Genomic DNA, 22112 nt, shown 5'->3' on the forward strand with positions numbered 1-22112 from the left:
TCCTCCGGGTGCTCCGGTTTCCTCCCACAGTCCAAAAACACACGTTAGCAGGTGGATTGGCGACTCAAAAGTGACCGTAGGTATGAATGTGTGTGTGTTGCCCTGTGAAGGACTGGCGCTCCCTCCAGGGTGTATCCCTGCCTTGCGCCCAATGATTCCAGGTAGGCTCTGGACCCACTGTGACCCTGAATTGGATAAGCGGTTACAGATAATGAATGAATGAATGTTTCTCAATACAAAGTACATCAAGTTCCAACTGCCGTACTTGGTGGTACAAATTCGGCGAGTTCGACAAACTCCTGAGGACGGGAGGAGGCTGTGGTCGTTCTGTAATTGGAATGCAGACGTACTTGATGAATCACCGTCTCAGTGCCGGGAAAAAGACTTCGCACTGAGGTTGGTGCGAAATGCATTCTGGGATATCTGACTCTCTCCAGTCTACAGAAGTCTCGTACCAGTGCATCCTCGATATTACGGCAGAGCAAGTACACATCCGGGGATCTGAACTGTACTTGACCAGATGTGGACTTTTAAACGAACTTGGGAAGTGACTGATGACGTTTCCCAAGAACATGAGAATTTAAGGATACACAAGAACGCATGCTGAGAAACAGCTTATGTCTGGAACATGTCCACCATCTTGAAAGTCGCCATATTGGATCAAGGGCAAGTTTTTTCAATGGGAATGTGGTGAAGAAGACTAGAATTGTCTCAGACATCGATTGGCCCAATCAGACTCGCAGCAGCTCTTGCGATTCAAAAGTTATCAACACAGGAAGTTCAAAACTTTCTCATTTAAGGCTCATTACAGGCTCATTACTGGCTCGACCAGACCCTAACTGCTCAGCACTACCTCTATTCTGACTGAAGATGACGCTGAGGAGTTAGGGTCTGGTTGAGCCTGTAATGAACAACAAAGTTTAGAATTTTCTGTGTTGATAACTTTGGAGTATTCAGAGGTCATTTCCCCTTTCATTTCTGAAATATAAAGGTGTCCTGTGATTTCGACTCACCCTGTGGATCAACGTTAAATGTTGAACGTCCATTTTGCACTCTGCCTTCACCGTGTGTTGTCTGTGATGAAGCCAGGGCAGATGAGTGCACACGCTGTTTCCTCGTGGTTAGAGCTTAAAGAAATTAAAGCTTTAAAATGTCTGAATGATATTAAAACCTTATCTGCATTAAGATTATTATTTTAATTATTCATGTTAATTATTCATGTTAATTATTCAGGAGGATGTAATGGAGGCAGATCTGGACAAAGAGGAAGTTCTTCAGCCTCAGAATAAAGAGCTCGTCGGAGAGAACTTGCTGACCACAGAGTATCTGGGAGTATGTCCTCAGACCACCTCTCTCTCTGTTTACCTCTCTCTCTCTGTCTCTCTCTCTCTCTCTCTCTCTCTCTGCATCACTCTGTCTCTCTCTCTCTCTCTCTCTCTCTCTCTCTCTCTCTTACTCTCTCTCACTCTCTCTCTCTCTCACTCTGTCTCTCTGCATCTCTCTCTCTCTCTCTCTCTCTCTCTCTCTCTGCATCTCTCTCTCTCTCTCTCTCTCTCTCTCTCTCTCTCTCTCTCTGCATCTCTCTCTCTCTCTCTCTCTCTCTCTCTCTCTCTCTCTCTCTCTCAGGAATGGGACACTCTAGAGCAGCTGCACATGAGTTTAAGATCCCGATTCCCAGTGACACATTCACCAGAGTGGTATAAAGCCCCTGGCACTGAGCTGTGGAACAGCATTTAAATGACAAATTGTTTTAAAAATCTTTTTCGCTTTCACTGGACCACAGTTCAGTTTCAGGTTTGATTTAGCACTTTGTTTTTCTCTAGGTTCAAGTTAATCGTGTGTGTTTGTGTGTTTGTTTGTGTGTGTGATGTGTTGCCAGATCATGACAAACATGGCGACGGTGAAGAGGAGGATTCCTTCAGTTCAGAGTTCAGATGAACCACTACAGAGACCTGTAACTCCCAACTCACGCAGAAACACCACGTGAGAGTCACACTGCAGCATTAACACACTCAAACAACACAGAAACAACAGTGAAACAACATTCAAACAACAGTGAAACAACACACAATCAACACTCAAACAACACAGAAACAACAGTGAAACAATATTCAAACAACACACAAACAACAGTGAAACAACACACAATCAACACTCAAACAACACAGAAACAACAGTGAAACAATATTCAAACAACACACAAACAACAGTGAAACAACACACAATCAACACTCAAACAACACAGAAACAACAGTGAAACAATATTCAAACAACACACAAACAACAGTGAAACAACACACAATCAACACTCAAACAACACACAAACAACAGTGAAACAACATACAATCAACACTCGAACAACACACAAACGACAGTGAAACAACACACAATCAACACACAAACAACACACAATCAACACTCAAACAACACACAAACAACAGTGAAACAACACACAATCAATACTCAAACAACAGTGAAACAACACACAATCAACACTCAAACAACACACAAACAACAGTGAAACAACAGACAATCAACACTCAAACAACAGTGAAACAACACACAATCAACACTCAAACAACACACAAACAACAGTGAAACAACACACAATCAACACTCAAACAACAGTGAAACAACACACAATCAACACTCAAACAACACACAAACAACAGTGAAACAACACACAATCGACACTCAAACACACAAACAACAGTGAAACAACACACAATCAACACACAAACAACAGTGAAACAACACACAATCAACACTCAAACAACACACAAACAACAGTGAAACAACACACAATCAACACTCAAACAACACACAAACAACAGTGAAACAACACACAATCAACACTCAAACAACACACAAACAACAGTGAAACAACATACAATCAACACTCAAACAACACACAAACAACAGTGAAACAACACACAATCAACACTCAAACAACACACAAACGACAGTGAAACAACACACAATCAACACACAAACAACACACAATCAACACTCAAACAACACACAAACAACAGTGAAACAACACACAATCAATACTCAAACAACACACAAACGACAGTGAAACAACACACAATCAACACTCAAACAACAGTGAAACAACACACAATCAACATTCAAACAACACCTAAAAACACTCAACACACAACAACACATAATCAACACACAAACAACACTCAGACAACACACAATCAACACTCGAACAGCACTCAAACAACACCTAAAAACACGCAAACAACACATAATCAACACCAAATCAACACACAATCAACACTCAAACAACACACAATCAACACTCAAACAGCACACAAAAACACCCAAACAACACACAAAACACAACACACAATCAATACTCAAACAACACCTAAAACACTCAAACAACACACAAACAACAACCAAAAAACACTCAAACAACACTGAAACAACACACAATCAACACTCAAACAATACTCAAATAACACACAAACAACACACAATCAACACTCAAACAACAAATGTAAAAAAGCATCATGTAAACAACACATAAATAATACTAAAAACACTATAACACACAAATAACACGCAACACTGAACACACACAGAAACAGACACTAAGTCTCCGTGCCTCTCTGTGCAGTCTTGTGCTAAAGTATTATAGTTAAATAGTGTAATGATAAAGCGGTACAGACCATTGGCCCCGCCTCATTTGCTTTGCTTATGAAAGTGATTACATAGTTTTCAACTGATGTGATCTTCACTGCTCACACATCCATATGGACTTTTGGCTTTGTCAGATCAGTGAGATTTAAGTGAGTCTTGTACTGACTGGAATTACATTCTGTTTAAATTCAGATGTACTGATGTTACATTAAGGCTTTACACAGTGTGCTCACAGGTTCTAGACACTCCTTATGAATATTCAGCCATTTTAAGGTGCACTCATTGTGGACACAGATTTCAGCTGTACACACCCAGCTTGTGCAATCTCTTATGAAATCCATGAAACGAAATGGGAGCAGCTGCACCTGAGTCTAAGGTCACCACGTCCTATGCCATGAGTCAGTCAGAGGAGTATAAAGCCCCACAGCATCGTAGAGCTGTGTTTTCCAGAGATCATGGCAACCTTTAAAATTATGCAAACATTTATAATCACCACAAATTACATGCATTAAAAAACCACTGTGCGACTAAATCAAAACTGACTCCTCGGGGTGACTGTCTGTGAGGAGTGTGGTGTGTTCTCCCTGTGTCTGCGTGGGTTTCCTCCGGGTGACTGTCTGTGAGGAGTGTGGTGTGTTCTCCCTGTGTCTGTGTGGGTTTCCTCCGGGTGACTGTCTGTGAGGAGTGTGGTGTGTTCTCTCTGTGTCTGCGTGGGTTTCCTCCGGGTGACTGTCTGTGAGGAGTGTGGTGTGTTCTCTCTGTGTCTGCGTGGGTTTCCTCCGGGTGACTGTCTGTGAGGAGTGTGGTGTGTTCTCCCTGCTTCTGCGTGGGTTTCCTCCGGGTGCTCCGGTTTCCTCCCACAGTCCAAAAACACACGTTGGTAGGTGGATTGGAGACTCAAAATAAAAAAGTGTCCATAGGTGTGAGTGAATGTGTGTGCGTGTGTCTGTGTGTGTGTTGCCCTGTGAAGGACTGGCGCCCCCTCCAGGGTGTATTCCCGCCTTGCGCCCAATGATTCCAGGTAGGCTCTGGACTCACCTCGACCCTGAACTGGATACGGGTTACAGACAATGAATGAATGTTAGCACTGTGGGGAAGGCTGTTCTGGTGATGGAGCACCTGTGGGACCAGGAGGTGGTACCCAGAACTGATCCTCATCCAACATCAAGGCTGAATGCCATCAAATCTTCACAGAAATCTCATGTAATGTCTTCTCCAAAGGGTAGAGACTGTTATTGCAGTAAAGAGGAGCACGCTCCTGATTAACAGCATGTCAGAAGAAACGATGGAGAAGCAGGCGTCCGGACTTTAGGACACACAGAGTACGCAGTGTTACACAGGGTTTTCCTCTGGCTGTCAATCAAAGCTGTGTTTACTGGAGTGTAGCGTGTCTCTATGTGCTCTGCCTCATTAGGATCAGTTCGAGTGTTGACTATTGACAATGATAAGGTCCTCAAACAGAGTGCATTATTTTGGCTCCGACCCTTTTGTCTCAATGCAGTTCTTTAAAGTGTCCTTCAATAGAACGTCAACAGAACGTCCCACAAACCAAACAACATCACACAGCAAACAGGACATCACTCTTTCAATCTCTCCCTCTCTCTCTTTCTCTCTGTTTATTCTCATTCTTTATTGTCTTTTGTGTTTTCTTAGGGATTGTCGAGCCCCTCGTGAGGTGATGGACAGCTGCAGTCCGTTTCAGTCTCGCCCTCAAACTCGCTCCGGCAGCCGACTGAGTACCAGCTCCTCACACCATACACTGGGTAACACACACACACACACACACACAATGACTCTGGGACCTCTCCTCTGGTCACCGTCTGTTAGGAGTGTGGTGTGTTGTCCCTGTGTCTGTGTGGGTTTCCTCCGGGTGCTTCAGTTTCCACCCACAGGTGAATGTGTGAGTGACTGGGTGAGTGTGAGATTGACTGGGTGAGTGTGAGAGTGACTGTGTGAGAGTGTGCGTGACTGGGTGAGAGTGTGCGTGACTGGGTGAGTGTGAGAGTGACTGTGTGAGTGTGAGAGTGACTGGGTGAGTGTGAGAGTGACTGGGTGAGAGTGTGCGTGACTGGGTGAGTGTGAGAGTGACTGCGTGAGTGTGAGATTGACTGGGTGAGTGTGAGAGTGACTGGGTGAGTGTGAGAGTGACTGTGTGAGTGACTGTGTGAGTGTGTGTGTGACTGGGTGAGTGTGAGAGTGACTGGGTGCGTGACTGGGTGAGAGTGTGCGTGACTGGGTGAGAATGTGCGTGACTGGGTGAGTGTGAGAGTGACTGGGTGAGTGTGAGAGTGACTGGGTGAATTCACTCTCGGGATGAAAACTCTGATCAGGATGAAACTCTAAGCAATGATGAATAAATGAATAAATGAATGAATGAATGCCTAAATAGCTCAGCTTCAATGTTTGTTTGTACAATATGTTACTTCAAATCCTCTGGTCTGTTTGGTATTTTTAACGTTACAGTTGAAACGACTCTTCATTTCCCCAAGTCTCTCTCTCTCTCTCTCTCTCTCTCTCTCTCTCTCTCTCTCTCTCTCTCTCTCTCTTATTCCTCTCTCGCTCTCTAACTTTCTTTCTCTCTTCCTCTCTCTCTCTCTCTCTCTCTAAATCTCTTTCCCTCTCTCATGCTCTAACTCTCTCTCTCTCTCTCTCTGTCTCTAAATCTGTCTCTCTCTCTTATCCCTCTCTCGCTCTCTAACTTTCTTTCTCTCTCTCTCTCTCTAAATCTCTCTTTCCCTCTCTCATTCTCTAACTCTCTCTCTCTCTCTCTCTCTCTCTCTCTTTGTTTTTGATAAATGTCCCTCTTTCTTTCGAGACGATTTAATTTCCTGCTGCTTTAGAAAGACTGTATCTGTGAAAATGTCCAGATGCTGTTTCTCCGTCAGACTCACTTTGATCTCTTTGGCCTGTGGGCAGGGCTCGGTCAGAAAAACAACATCAGATTTACTTTACCCTCAAACATCTACAGCATTTAAACGTGAATAAAATGTGTAATATCCTCACAGTTACTGCTCAGTGTCTGTAAAATACTGAGCGTTTATCAGTGCAGGAACAGCCTCTACTCTTGTGGGAAGCATTTACACCAGAGGGTGAAACATTGCTGTGAGGATTTGATAGCATTCAGTGAGGTCAGGTGGTGTCGGATTAGATTAGAATATCTGATTAGAGATGAATCACAAAGAATAAGACGTGGATATATCTGCACTGCTGTGTGTGTGTGTGTGTGTGTGTGTGTGTGTGTGTGTGTGTGTGTTTCAGTTTCAGCTCTGTCCACCCCAGTGGCTTGTGAAGTGTAGGTTTGCCCCCGGGGCAGGAAAGCTGGACTAAACCGGGGCTAATTTAGGATCTTTATGGAGCGCTAGTGAATCACATTCTCTGATAATTGGATAATTCTCTGAGCAGCGTCCTCCATCAGGCTCTTGCTAAAACAGCTGAACACCTCAGGGCTCCAACACTTTAAACACATTTACACAACACTCCTCAGCTCTGAGAGATACTCCCTGTGTTCTGAGAGAGAGAGAGAGAGAGAGAGAGAGAGAGAAATGAGAAACTTGTATTACACTCTATTCATTCCTCTTCTGAGTTTTTATTTGATTAATACAATTTCTTCATTTTTGTAAGCACTTCTGCATGGTTAAGGGTTCACAAACTCACCCAGTCACAGACACACACACACACACACACCCCTGTGGACAGTTTCGAACACTTCAGGGGAAAGTGTAGCCCCTGAAGGAAACCCACGCAGACACAGGGAGAACACACCACACTCCTCACAGACAGTCACCCGTGGAGAGGATCTCACTCAGAGTCTGAGTCCCTGCAGTGCCACGGTGCCATGCTTTAAAAGTCTGTTCTGTACAGAATGCAGTGTATTTAAAGATTTTGAACAGAAATGTAATTAATTAAAGGTGGTATGTTTTGCATAATACTGTTAATAGTAGGTGTTCTGAGTGTGTATATTGTATAATGTATCATTTATATGTGTAATATCTACATTGTATAGTTTTTAATTTAGTTTAAAGCTGCTTTCCTCAGGTATTTGACCTTTTTGACCAAGGGCTTCACACTCCCCCCTGAAAGCAGCTCTCCTTACACTGCAGTGTGTGTGTTAATGATGTCAGTGGAGTGAGAAGTGTGTGTGTGTGTGTGTGTGTGTGTGTGTGTGTGTTTTTCTCTGTAGACTGGCGTTCATCACAGGAGTCTTTAGGCCCTGACACACTCGATACCAACGGTCACTCACAAAGGTCAGTCTTACACACTCTCACACACACCACATACACACTGACTCTGCTGTAAAGGGTTAAATGCTGCGGTTTCGACTCAGGAGTTGCTCTGGTGTGTGTGACATGCCTCTAAACCAGAGCCGAACAAAGAGCCGATTCAGACGAGAAAAAAAAACGAAATCCCGAAATAAACCTCCCCTCGAACACAGCCCTGCTCCAAAGCAGAGAGACGACTGGAGCCAAAACACTCGGGAAACACTCCAGTGCGATTCGCTGAGGCAGGATCTCCATCACTTTGGGCTCGTCCCAATCCCTAGTGCTCTCCGACAGCGTTTTACTTCTCCACAGTGGAAAACAGTTCTGTTTCTTAATGAAATGTCTGTGACCTGCTTTGGTCCAAACCCCACGAGCCCCACAGCAGTGTTCTCCCCCTGTGTAAACAGCCCCTGTTCAGAACGCCCGCTTTCAGCACCTGTTCCTTTAAATGATAATGAGCCGCTCGCTGTTCTCCCCGACCCCGAGCGCACAGCAGTGAGGAGCGAGGAGCAGAAGCTCTGGTTTTTAGCCGTTTTCACTCTGTTCTCTTTCTTCTCCGTTCTCGTTTAACCACAAATAAAAAGTGAACATGCACCGAACAAGGGAGTTTGACATCATTTTAAAGGAGCTTTGGACGCCTTGTCAATCAACTTTCCTACCCTCCTCCAAAAGTCACAAAAGTGCTGAGCTCAGTGTAGGAACAACAGAGGCCCAGTTCTCCCCATTAAAGCTCAGTTCTGCATCACAGTGATCCTGAAGCTATAATTTTAAGGTAAAAATACAACCTAGTGTTGCTTCTTCAAGTCTGACACCTGACACTTAGCTCCAAATGAACTGTTGTGTAAAGCGACGAATTACTGGAAGCATTTGTGCTCTCATCCTGGGCTGTGTGTGTGTGTGTGTGTGTGTGTGTGTGTGTGTGTGTGTGTGTGTGTATGTGTGTGTGTGTGTGTCTGTTGTAAAGCTGAAATGCCTCCTTTGTGTGACCCTCTCTGTGACAGATTTTAGAGCTAAACCTTGGTTTTACACACAGCAGAGAGTTCATCATCACTCTGTTGTTTTCTGTTTCTGTTTGTTGAGTTTATTTAAAGCTGAGCTGAGAGTGTGTGAAGTGTTCAGAAAGAATGAATCAACAGAATCACTCCACAGTTACTTGGAATTAACTTGAAATGTAACTTCTCCTTTAAAGGTGGCAGAATGTTGTGAAGGGTGAATAGAGAGGAGTTGTGTTGTTTGTTGTGACAGATTTGTGAGTAACCACTGCCCCTCCCTCTCCCCGACAGTGACCCCGGGTTTACAGGTCGTCTCAAGGGTCCTGGCTCTCGTGGTGATGAAACAGGCAGAGCTTCACACGCCTCGCTGCCCTCCGTCTCCCCGAAGTTCTCCACCAGTGAGCCTCGACAGAGCAGCCGACCCAACAGCGCCTCACACGGTGAACACATACACACAACGATACACACCTCAGCATCAGAGCCACACACTGTGAACACAAACACACAATAACACACACTATTCATTCATTCATTCATTCATTATCTGTAGCCCTTATCCAATTCAGGGTCACGGTGGGTCCAGAGCCTACCTGGAATCATTGGGCGCAAGGCAGGAACACACCCTGGTGGGGGCGCCAGTCCTTCACAGGGCAACGCACACACACACACACACACACATTCACTCACACACTCACACCTACGGACACTTTTGAGTCACCAATCCACCTACTAACGTGTGTTTTTGGACTGTGGGAGGAAATGGAGCACCCGGAGGAAACCCACGCAGACACAGAGAGAACACACCACACTCCTCACAGACAGTCACCCGGAGGAAACCCACGCAGACACGGGGAGAACACACCACACTCCTCACAGACAGTCACCCGCAGGAAACCCACACAGACACAGAGAGAACACACCACACTCCTCACAGACAGTCACCCGCAGGAAACCCACGCAGACACAGAGAGAACACAACACACTCCTCACAGACAGTCACCCGCAGGAAACCCACGCAGACACAGAGAGAACACACCACACTCCTCACAGACAGTCACCCGGATGAAACCCACGCAGACACAGGGAGAACACACCACACTCCTCACAGACAGGCACCCGGAGGAAACCCACGCAGACACAGGGAGAACACACCACACTCCTCACAGACAGTCACCCGCAGGAAACCCACGCAGACACAGAGAGAACACACCACACTCCTCACAGACAGTCACCCGGAGGAAACCCACGCAGACACAGAGAGAACACAACACACTCCTCACAGACAGTCACCAGGAGGAAACCCACGCAGACACAGGGAGAACACACCACACTCCTCACAGACAGTCACCCGCAGGAAACCCACGCAGACACAGAGAGAACACAACACACTCCTCACAGACAGGCACCCGGAGGAAACCCACGCAGACACAGGGAGAACACACCACACTCCTCACAGACAGGCACCCGGAGGAAACCCACGCAGACACAGAGAGAACACAACACACTCCTCACAGACAGTCACCCGGATGAAACCCACGCAGACACAGGGAGAACACACCACACTCCTCACAGACAGTCACCCGGAGGAAACCCACGCAGACACAGGGAGAACACAACACACTCCTCACAGACAGTCACCCGGATGAAACCCACGCAGACACAGGGAGAACACACCACACTCCTCACAGACAGTCACCCGGAGGAAACCCACGCAGACACAGGGAGAACACACCACACTCCTCACAGACAGTCACTCGGAGCGGGAATCAAACCCACAACCTCCAGGTCCCTGGAGCTGTGTGACTGCAACACCTACCTGCTGCGCCACCGTGCCGCCCTTAACACACACTAACAAAGTTTTATTTTTACACAGATTAGAGTTTAGAACAGAAAAACATAATGTATATTATAAAATTTGACTCATTAATAATAAAAGTGTTCCAGTATTTTAATTACACTCTATTACTTTATTCAGATTGTTATTGTGTAATTTCATTTGCTCCGGTCTCAACCACAGGAAATTGTCTTCCATTTCTGGGTCCTTATTTCTCCCTAGAGTTCTCCCTCTCGCTCGGAGCTAGGTTCTCCTTCTCAGCCTCGGTTCCTCTCAGCGGTTCTAATCTGATCTAAAGCCCAGGTTTCTGTGAAGCTGCTTTGTGTCTCTAACAGAAATGAAAAGCTCTGTACAGAGAACCGAGTGAATGAGCCCGGCTTTCAGGAGCCGCACTCCGACCCAGTCCTCTCAGCGGTTCCCGTGTCTCGAGGGGATGCGGATTAATAAGGAAACGCAAAGCTTGCTCTGTTCCGGTCTGATTTAGTTTGGTCACGTGTGCCGTTGTCCATCTGTTTGCACTTCCTCATTAGATCTAAGATTTTTATTTTTAGCGGCAGGTTAATCATTAGTTTTGCTCTGTACCCGATCCCTCTCTTAATGAAACCATTCATGTGTGTACACTCTCCTCTGAAGGAGCAGGACTACGTGGATCATATGAGCACTGAAGAGCTCAGGAGGACGAAGCCTGGGGCTATTGTTCTGTGACATGTGGAGGAACGGTTCCCTGAAATCGGACTCTAAATGCAGGGTTTAGGTTTCAAACTGCTCTTCTCCTGAAATGCGCACTTATCTGCCTCCTACAGTGAGCATCACTGCACACGTTTTGATCATCGTTAATCGCCTGGATTTTGAAGCTTGAGGAACGCTCTTTGAGTTCCTGGTGGGTTGTAAATCATTGTGCTGAGTGGTTGGGAATTGCTCCGTAGCCCAAAGGTTTGCTTTCGCAAGGTTGGCTTATTAAGCACTGGTTAACGTTAATGATTAATAAAACGTAAGCACGGTGACTTCAAACACAACATCACTCACGTCAAACGTGTCTCTGATTCTCCAGTGTGTAGTTTCTGATGCTGTTTAAACAGAGGTCGTACCTAGATACGTTTACTTAGATACGTAGGAATAGTCTTCTGAAATACTCGTGTGTACAGCAGTGTGTGTTCGTATCCGGGCTCTAATCGTGTGAGGGTGGGTAACTGGAGTTGCGTCACTGATTCCGCTTTTATTTTACACCACAGCGACCCAGAAATGGAAGACGGAAGCAATCCACACTTAAGTGACGCTCAGATCTTGTCCTCCTTTGTAAGTTGTTGGTCTGATTCATTGGTGAATCAGTGAGTCGAAGCTTCGTGGTGTAGTTCGCGAGCTGATGGTTCTGTAACTCTGCTCTGGACGTGGCTTTTTGAAAGTGAGGTGGAATCGGGGGTTGGTTTTCTCTAATGCATTTATAAAAAACCGCCCCTGGCCTTTACTCTCAGTGTTTTACAGGAAGGTCTGGTGTCCACTGCAGTGTCCACAGAGTGTGTTTAAGAGCCATTACTGGAGTCTGACATGAGCCCATTTCGCTTTAAATTGTACCATCTACTTCCTGTTAACACACACAGGACTCAGACAGACTCCATACGTTTAATACATTTGTTCGTACTGATGCACGGTCCATCGCTGAAAGAGGACACCCACACAGACACAGAGAGAACACTCACTGGAGAGAAGAGTATTATTGGATTAGTGACAGTGGTAAATACGTTATTACACTTTAAGCCACAACAAGATCCACTTTTAACTAAAAAAAAAAGCTGCTACCAGATGTTCTTTGAGGGGATGCCATAGAAGAACCACTGTTGGTTCCATAAAGAACAATTTTTACTGATATGTTTAAGTTGGTAAAGCACCTGAAGACAGGGAGATGGGCTTTTACACCTTTTAAAGGTTCTTCACACATCACTCTAAGAACCTTTTGTAGCACCTTTATTTTGAAGAGTGTGCCTTGAAACTTGAAACAGACATCAATCGTTCTTTAGTGTCAGATCCGGGAACAAGATTCGCATTGAATAGCTGCAGAGAATAATATACAAAAGTGATATTAGAGCCTGTGTGGAGAGAAAGCCCTGCTCCTCCTGGACTTTGATTTGATCTGTTTACTCTGCTGTATCAGGTCACATTTGCTGAGCTGAGGGGGGGAATGTAACGGAGTCAAGGAAGTCGAGTCACTTTTTAATCCATGATTCATTTTCTGGAATCTGATCCTCCAAGAAATCCAATCCTTATCAAAAACCTCAACCTGGATTCCTCCCAGAGTCGGTGACTCTAGCAGCTGATTACGTTCACGCTTCTCCTACTGAGGGGCATCAACCAGGAGTGTGCACAACATAGCTGTGAGGATCTGATGGAGTTCAGCCTCATCATCATCATCAGTGAGGGTCAGGGGCTGGTGTTGGGGATTAGTTCTGGATCAAACTCATCACTCCAACTCACTCCATCACTCCAGAGAACACAGTTCCACTGTTCCACACACCAGAGGAACTCCATCACTCCAGAGAACACAGTTCTACTGTTCCACACACCAGAGGAACCCCATCGCTCCAGAGAACACAGTTCCACTGTTCCACACACCAGAGGAACTCCATCACTCCAGAGAACACAGTTCCACTGTTCCACACACCAGAGGAACTCCATCACTCCAGAGAACACAGTTCTACTGTTCCACACACCAGAGGAACCCCATCGCTCCAGAGAACACAGTTCTACTGTTCCACACACCAGAGGAACTCCATCGCTCCAGAGAACACAGTTCCACTGTTCCACACACCAGAGGAACCCCATCACTCCAGAGAACACAGTTCCACTGTTCCACACACCAGAGGAACCCCATCACTCCAGAGAACACAGTTCCACTGTTCCACACACCAGAGGAACCCCATCACTCCAGAGAACACAGTTCCACTGTTCCACACACCAGAGGAACTCCATCGCCCCCGAGAACACAGTTCCACTGTTCCACACACCAGAGGAACCCCATCAATCCAGTTCCACACAAGCCCACACTTGGCATTCAGCACAGTGACCTTAGGATAGTGACCTCATGTGCAGCTGCTCCAGAGCATCCCAAATGTCCAATAATAATGTTTCATAAGATCAGATTATGGATCCTAAATAATAAAGTGTGTGTCTGATCTGCAGGTAGCCGCTCCGGCAGCAGGAAGTGAAAAGGAAACCTCCAGCAAGTGAAACGAAGGAGCATCCAGTTTCCTGTAACTCCATCCCACCGTCCCTCTGTCCCTCCGTCCCTCACCCCGTCTCTCCCTCACCCCGTCTGTCTGTCCAGTCAGGGGTCAGCTCCAAACAATGCGTCCGATTCACAGTGGAGTAACTCAACACTCTCCGGCAATAATCACAACATTTCACTATCCTCCAACAACCCTCCGTCCGCCTCACTCTCTGTTTTCTTCTGTCTCTCTCTGTCTTCTGGGTTTATCTCCATCTACATCTCAGCACAACAACATGTCTGTCTCTGTCTTGCTCTGTCTCACTCCTGTCTCTCTCTCTTTCTGTCTCACTCTGTCTTCATCTCAGCACAGAAACCTGTCTGTCTCTGTCTCTCTCTGTCTCACTCTGTCTTCTGGGTTTCTCTCCATCTACATCTCAGCACAGCAACCTGTCTGTCTCTGTCTCACTCTGTCTCACTCTCCTGTCTCTCTCACTCTGTCTCACTCTGTCTTCTGGGTTTCTCTCCATCTACATCTCAGCACAGCAACCTGTCTGTCTCTGTCTCTCTCTCTCTGTCTCACTCTGTCTTCTGGGTTTCTCTCCATCTACATCTCAGAACAACAACCTCTCCGTCCCTTTCTTTGTCTCGCTTCTTCTTTCTCCGTCGTCTGTATTTTGTTTTTTTCTGTTTTTTTCGGTCGCTCTTCTGTCTGTGGGCCTCTCCATCTCTCTCTACGTCTCTCTGTCTTTCTCTACATGTCTTTTCCTCTGTTTAGGTTCTTTCTCCTAGTCTCTTACATTCTTATCTCGGGTCTCTATCTACCTTCTTTTGCCCCTGACTCTGCTGTTTTTCCTTCTCTCTCTCTTTCTCACATCTTTGTTTTGCCCGCATTCAGTAGTCTCTTTGTCTTCTGTTCCCCTGTATGTCCTCTTCTCTCTCTCTCTCTCTCTCTCTGATGATATTCCAAACTCACAACTGCACTTTATCAAAGGGAAATGCTTGTCAGTTTTTACAGAATGAATGAGAACATCAGACAATAGCAGTAGTTAATCATATATCTGCGCTGAATGAAAAACAGGGGCACCCAAACTTTTGCACACATTTTTATGTTCATTTCCAACGTAGAATCCATTGCTGTCGTACATTTTTGGTTATTGATGCATTATTGTGCTGTTATTTTTACCGTTTTTCACAAAGACCTGCTCCTGAAGGCGAGAGATGTTTGAGTGTGTTTCTGGTTGTGGATGGTCAGTTCGTGAAGGGTCATGAACGGACGTAACCGGACCCCGAGCTCGGTCGGGTGTGTCAGGACAGGTGCAACATGAAACTGTGGATTTCAGGACTTTGGGAATCTTTGGAATACACCTGAAAATTGCCCTTTCGTAGCTAAAGTCCAGACGCGTCCGTTCATACACAACAAATGACGAATGAAGCAGAAACACTGTTAGAAACAATCCTCTGGATTTAAAACACTCTGGTTAATAACATCTACATAAACATGATCAATAACACCACTGTCCCCATGTCATTGCTAATGGAGGCAGCTGCTTTATGTTTAAACATGCTAACGGATTTTAGCCAGTGTCATTCGGAAGCTCTTAAATCTGGAACAGACTTAGCATGTAGCATGTAGCTCCAAACCTGCAACGTTAGAACTATGAAGAGCTACGTAAACAGTGTCACAAGATTGTTTTCAGATTGTACGAATGAATTTAATGAATGCTGTTAAATCTCAAATGCTGTAGTGGTGAATTAGCATGCTAATGTTGCTATCAGAGTGCCGTTGTTGCTCATGTGTTTATAAATATATCACTAAGTCCTTTCAGGTTCGCAGCTAATGTAGTGATGTATTTTGTCACAGAACCAGAAACATAGCCCAGTCAAGAGGAAAACAGTCATAGCGCCTTAAAACGCGGCTAGCGTGAGTTTAGCCGTGTGATTTCCGTCCGGGTGTTTAACCCTCGGTGTGCTGTTAGCGCTGTCAGTGCAGGGTGTGTGTCTGTGCTGCTGCTGCTGTGTGTGAAGTGTAAAGTATTTTGCTGAATATCAACCGTGATATTTTTGTACTTAAATATGACAGATTTGATAAACTAATAAATAAACTCATAAACGTCCTGATGTTCTCAGCACTTTTGTGTCCTGTGTGTCCTGCTGTCTTCATGTCCTGTGACCTGTAGAGTGTCCTGTACACACTGCCCTCTACTGTTTTAGTGTCCTGTGTGTGTGTGTGTGTGTGTGTGTGTGTGTGTGTGTGTGTGTGTGTGTGGTGGGTCTGCTGGTGGTCAGTGGTCTGCAGCTGCAGCTGTGTCCAGTGACTGAGTTTATTATTAAACAGTGCTCAGCAGGTGGGGAGTGAGAGCGGAGGACATTATTAAACACAGCGTTCCCTCACTCTCACTTCAGTCGTTACTTCTGTCACTGTTCAGCCCCTCGACACACTGCACACACCCCTCGGGGACCCTCCACACACTACACACACCCCTCAGGGACCCTCCACACACTGCACACACCCCTCGGGGACCCTCCACACACTACACACACCCCTCAGGGACCCTCCACACACTACACACACCCCTCGGGGACCCTCCACACACTACACACACCCCTCAGGGACCCTCCACACACTACACACACCCCTCAGGGACCCTCCACACACTACACACACCCCTCAGGGACACTACACACACTACACACACCCCTCAGAGACCCCCCCAAGCACTACACACGCCCCTCAGAGATTCTCCACACACTACACACACCCCTCAGAGACCCCCCCAAGCACTACACACACCCCTCAGAGACCCTCCACACACTACACACGCCCCTCAGAGATTCTCCACACACTACACACACCCCTCAGAGACACTACACACACTACCCACACCCCTCAGAGACCCCCCCAAGCACTACACACACCCCTCAGAGACCCCCCCAAGCACTACACACGCCCCTCAGAGACTCTCCACACACTACACACACCCCTCAGAGACTCTCCACACACCCCTCAGAGACACTACACACACCCCTCAGAGACCCTCCACGCACTACACACACCCCTCAGAGACCCCCCCAAGCACTACACACACCCCTCAGAGACCCTCCACACACTACACACGCCCCTCAGAGATTCTCCACACACTACACACACCCCTCAGAGACTCTCCACACACTACACACACTCCTCAGAGACCCTCCACGCACTACACACACCCCTCAGAGACCCCCCCCAAGCACTACACAACCCTCAGAGACTCTCCACACACTACACACACCCCTCAGAGACCCTCCACACACTACACACGCCCCTCAGAGACTCTCCACACACTACACACAACCCTCAGAGACCCTCCACACACTACACACGCCCCTCAGAGACCCTCCATGCACTACACACGCCCCTCAGAGATTCTCCACACACTACACACACCCCTCAGAGACTCTCCACACACTACACACACTCCTCAGAGACCCTCCACGCACTACACACACCCCTCAGAGACCCCCCCCAAGCACTACACAACCCTCAGAGACTCTCCACACACTACACACACCCCTCAGAGACCCTCCACACACTCACACGCCCCTCAGAGACTCTCCACACACTACACACAACCCTCAGAGACCCTCCACACACTACACACGCCCCTCAGAGACCCTCCATGCACTACACACACCCTTCAGAGACCCTCCACACACTACACACGCCCCTCAGAAACTCTCCACACACTACACACACCCCTCAGAGACCCTCCACACACTACACACGCCCCTCAGAGACCCCCCCAAGCACTACACACACCCCTCAGAGACCCTCCACACACTACACACGCCCCTCAGAGACCCTCCACACACTACACACGTCCCTCAGAGACCCTCCACACACTACACACACCCCTCAGAGACCCTCCACACACTACACACGTCCCTCAGAGACCCTCCACACACTACACACACCTCTCAGAGACCCTCCACACACTACACACACCCCTCAGAGACCCCCCCAAGCACTACACACACCCCTCAGAGACCCTCCACACACTACACACGCCCCTCAGAGATTCTCCACACACTACACACACCCCTCAGAGACACTACACACACTACACACACCCCTCAGAGACCCCCCCAAGCACTACACACACCCCTCAGAGACCCCCCCAAGCACTACACACGCCCCTCAGAGATTCTCCACACACTACACACACCCCTCAGAGACCCCCCCAAGCACTACACACACCCCTCAGAGACCCTCCACACACTACACACGCCCCTCAGAGATTCTCCACACACTACACACACCCCTCAGAGACTCTCCACACACCCCTCAGAGACCCCCCCAAGCACTACACACACCCCTCAGAGACCCTCCACACACTACACACGCCCCTCAGAGATTCTCCACACACTACACACACCCCTCAGAGACCCCCCCAAGCACTACACACACCCCTCAGAGACCCCCCCAAGCACTACACACGCCCCTCAGAGATTCTCCACACACTACACACACCCCTCAGAGACTCTCCACACACCCCTCAGAGACCCCTCCAAGCACTACACACACCCCTCAGAGACCCTCCACATACTACACACGCCCCTCAGAGATTCTCCACACACTACACACACCCCTCAGAGACACTACACACACTACACACACCCCTCAGAGACCCCCCCAAGCACTACACACACCCCTCAGAGACCCCCCCCCAAGCACTACACAACCCTCAGAGACCCTCCACACACTACACACGCCCCTCAGAGACTCTCCACACACTACACACACCCCTCAGAGACCCTCCACACTATACACACACCCCTCAGAGATTCTCCACACACTACACACACTCCTCAGAGACCCTCCACGCACTACACACACCCCTCAGAGACCCCCCCCCAAGCACTACACAACCCTCAGAGACCCTCCACACACTACACACACCCCTCAGAGACCCTCCACAAACTACACACACCCTTCAGAGACCCTCCACACTATACACACACCCCTCAGAGATTCTCCACACACTACACACATCCCTCAGAGACCCTCCACACACTACACACACCCCTCAGGGACCCTCTATACACTACACACACCCCTCAGTGCAGAACACACTATACAGGGTGTCAGCAGACACAACACACATACGCTGTACAGAGTCCTATCACAGAGAATACACATGTCAGATCTCAGATTACCACAACCCACATCATGAATAAACAAATCTCACACACGAACGCTGCCACGAAACTTAAACACGGGCCGAGCCCAGAGCGGTGAAGGAGCAAGAAATAATCAAGGATCAAAACAAGAGTAAAGTTAGGTGACTCAGTCTGAGAGATTTTCCTGTGTGTGTGTGGTGTGTGTGATATTAAACAATGTGAGGAAGTAGTGAGATCAGACTCGGAGCAGGTGTCCCACTCTCACAGAGGAAGAGAGACAGAGAGAACAACATGAACTAGAGCAGCTGCACATGAGCCTAACCTCACCATACCCTCGGCCAGGTGTGGGCAGGGGGCGGTATTAACCCCCGCCCAGGCACGGGGCTGTGGAGCAGAGCTTTGTTCTCCGGAGCTCAGTCCTTTTCTTCTTGTGATCCAGAAATAATCACCCCATATCAGCACCGTTCTTATGAGGATGAAGGCCATCAGATCCTCACAGCAGTGTTCCAACTCTGTGTGTAAAGCCTTCCCAGAAGAGCAGAGACTGTTACTGTTAGTGAAGAGGGACACACTCCGGAGTAAAGCCCCTGTGTGTGAGAGGAAACGCTGGATGAGTGGGAGTCCGAGTGCTGTGTGTTGGTTCTCTGCTCTGGTTATCGGACCGTGCACTCATCAGGAAGGAGATAAGAGTGAGCTGTGGATGAGTTTAAACAGGAGCTGTGTTTCCTGTCGTCTTTCCTCTGTGCCCTCAGAGTGACGCAAGCACAGGTAACACACACACACACACGCAAAGTATGTGTGTACAAACTATGATCACACATCGGCCCTGTGTCCCCCACCGTCTGCTGTCCTCACTTTCTGTGAGGGGCTTTTAGAGGAGGACGTCTGCTTCCATTCACCTCCACTGTCCACTGTCCCCCACCGTCTACTGTCCTCACAGCTCACATCCCGTACACCTCACTCATTACTAGGAGAATTCTGTGAGGTGGGTGGACTGGTCCTGTGGTGTGGGTTAGACAGGGACTCAGCTGTGTTGTTGTTGTTGTGTGACTCTCAGCAGGACGTCACACGATGTTTAAACACAGCTGAAACATCAGTCCGACACACACTCCACATCTCAGCTGGACAGGACGTAAACACACTCCCCGCGGTCGTCTCCTCCGTCAGCGTCCATCACGACTCGGACGATTAGCGCGGATTAAAGTCATGCTGTAAAATTAATCTGGGATTATTTCTGTGGAAAGTGAAGAGTCTAAACTTCCAGAGCTTTGTGCTGTAAAGACAGGGACAGCAAGGTGGCGCTATAGAGCCTCCGTCACACAGCTGCAGGGGTTCGGGCCCTGGATGGGGTCCTCTCCTCGAGCCACGGTCTGTGAGAAGTGTGTGTTTTCCCTGTATCTGTGAGGGTTTCCTCCGGGGGCTCTGCTTTCCTCTCACAGTTTGTGTGTGTGTGTGTGTGTGTGTGTGTGTGTGTACGCAGCTCTGTGCCCACCTCCTCACTGATCAGGATGAATGAATGAAGGAATGAATGAGTGAACGAGCACAGAGTCAGCTCTAGTTAAATGAGACGTGTTTATTGTATTTCTGAGTGAACACACCTTCTCTGGAGAACACACCTGAACCTCATCAAAGCTGGGGTCAGGTAAAGATGAAAGGCCTCTGCTGTTTGATGACAGGGTGAGGGGGCGGGGTTTAAACTGAAGCTCACTCCTGTTTGTGGGGAATAAAGGGGTTGTTAGTGTTGTGCTGGTGATGTTCTGTGTGGGTGTGTCCAGGAACAGCCCGGTCCTTCCTGAGCGAGGTTCGGGGCTCGAGGATCAACACCTTCTCCAAAGCTGCTCCGGGGAATATACCAGAAGATTCGGAGCGGTGTGTCGAGGCAGGCATTTGAGGATTTTGACTTTCTACAACACAGGATCTCATCAAACGGAACTCCTGAGGAACATCAGGGACTCTGGAGCATCCTCTGTGTGATCTGATAATGCCTCGACCATCCAGAGACACGGCGAGACCCGGAAAACCAGTCCAACGTCATTCCAAATGAACCAGGAATATTTTCCAATCCTGGAACTGCTGATTTTGCATCATTTCTTTGTTCTGTATGAGTTCAGTGACCGGTCAATGACTTCCACCAATGAGTAGCTCTAAAAATCCAGTAGTGTCATTCCTTCTGAACTGAGGGGCTTTAATCGGAGCGTGTTCCTGACTCTGCTTTTCCTTGAGGCGCTATTTGAGCATAGCTGTGAGGATTTTATGGCACTCAGCCTTTTCATCATCATCATCAGCGAGGGTCAGGGGCTGGTGTTGGGGATTAGTTCTGAATCAAACTCACCACACCAACTCACCCCAGAGGAACCCCATCACTCCAGAAAACACTGTGTTGGTGACTGGGTGAGTGTGTGAGTGACTGGGTGAGTGTGACAGTGACTGTGTGAGTGTGTGGGTGACTGGGTGATTGTGTGGGTGACTGGGTGATTGTGTGGTTGAGTGTGTGGGTGACTGGGTGATTGTGTGGGTGACTGGGTGATTGTGTGGTTGAGTGTGTGGGTGACTGGGTGATTGTGTGGTTGACTGGGTGAGTGTGGGTGACTGGGTGATTGTGTCAGTGACTGAGTGAGAGTGTTGGTGACTGGGTGAGTGTGGGTGACTGGGTGAGTGTGTTGGTGACTTGGTGATTGCGTGGGTGACTGGGTGATTTTGTGGGTGACTGGGTGAGTGTGAGAGTGATTAAGTGATTGAGTGAGTGTGTGGGTGACTGGGTGATTGTGTGCGTGACTGGGTGAGTGTGTGGGTGGGCTCCAGACTGCATCAGGATGTGATCAGGATAATGCACTTAAAGAAGGTGAATGAATGAATGATTACACACATTGTTAACTCTTTCACTTACACAAGTGGTGTCTACAAACTTTTGGACATCATTCTCCGGTGTTAAACCAAAGAAGTGAGATTTTCTCGAACACCTTCGGGTTAAAGACAACACTCAGGAGAGAGTGCCCTGAACTGTCTCTTTA

The 22112-nt window shown here is 47.7% G+C and overlaps 1 protein-coding gene across 7 annotated transcripts in view; it reads left to right on the top strand.

Annotated features, from left to right (window-relative positions):
- LOC136671535 (lisH domain-containing protein ARMC9) overlaps positions 1 to 22112 on the top strand; it is a 48415-nt gene that overhangs the window by 23162 nt on the left and 3141 nt on the right. For 2 of the 7 annotated variants that reach the window (XM_066647247.1, XM_066647251.1), the window contains 6 exons: positions 1234 to 1332; positions 1880 to 1983; positions 5308 to 5417; positions 7835 to 7898; positions 9197 to 9345; positions 20877 to 21589. In XM_066647247.1, the coding sequence (XP_066503344.1) occupies positions 1234 to 1332; positions 1880 to 1983; positions 5308 to 5417; positions 7835 to 7898; positions 9197 to 9345; positions 20877 to 20992 (642 nt within the window). In that variant the 3' untranslated portion in view covers positions 20993 to 21589. Of the gene's footprint in view, positions 1 to 1233; positions 1333 to 1879; positions 1984 to 5307; positions 5418 to 7834; positions 7899 to 9196; positions 9346 to 13913; positions 16056 to 20876; positions 21591 to 22112 lie in introns of those variants that run through there. The other 5 variants (XM_066647250.1, XM_066647249.1, XR_010795725.1 and 2 more) reach the window with 4 other exon arrangements.

This window comes from Hoplias malabaricus, chromosome 16 (assembly GCF_029633855.1).
Source record: "Hoplias malabaricus isolate fHopMal1 chromosome 16, fHopMal1.hap1, whole genome shotgun sequence".
NCBI classification, from domain to species: Eukaryota; Metazoa; Chordata; class Actinopteri; order Characiformes; family Erythrinidae; genus Hoplias; species Hoplias malabaricus.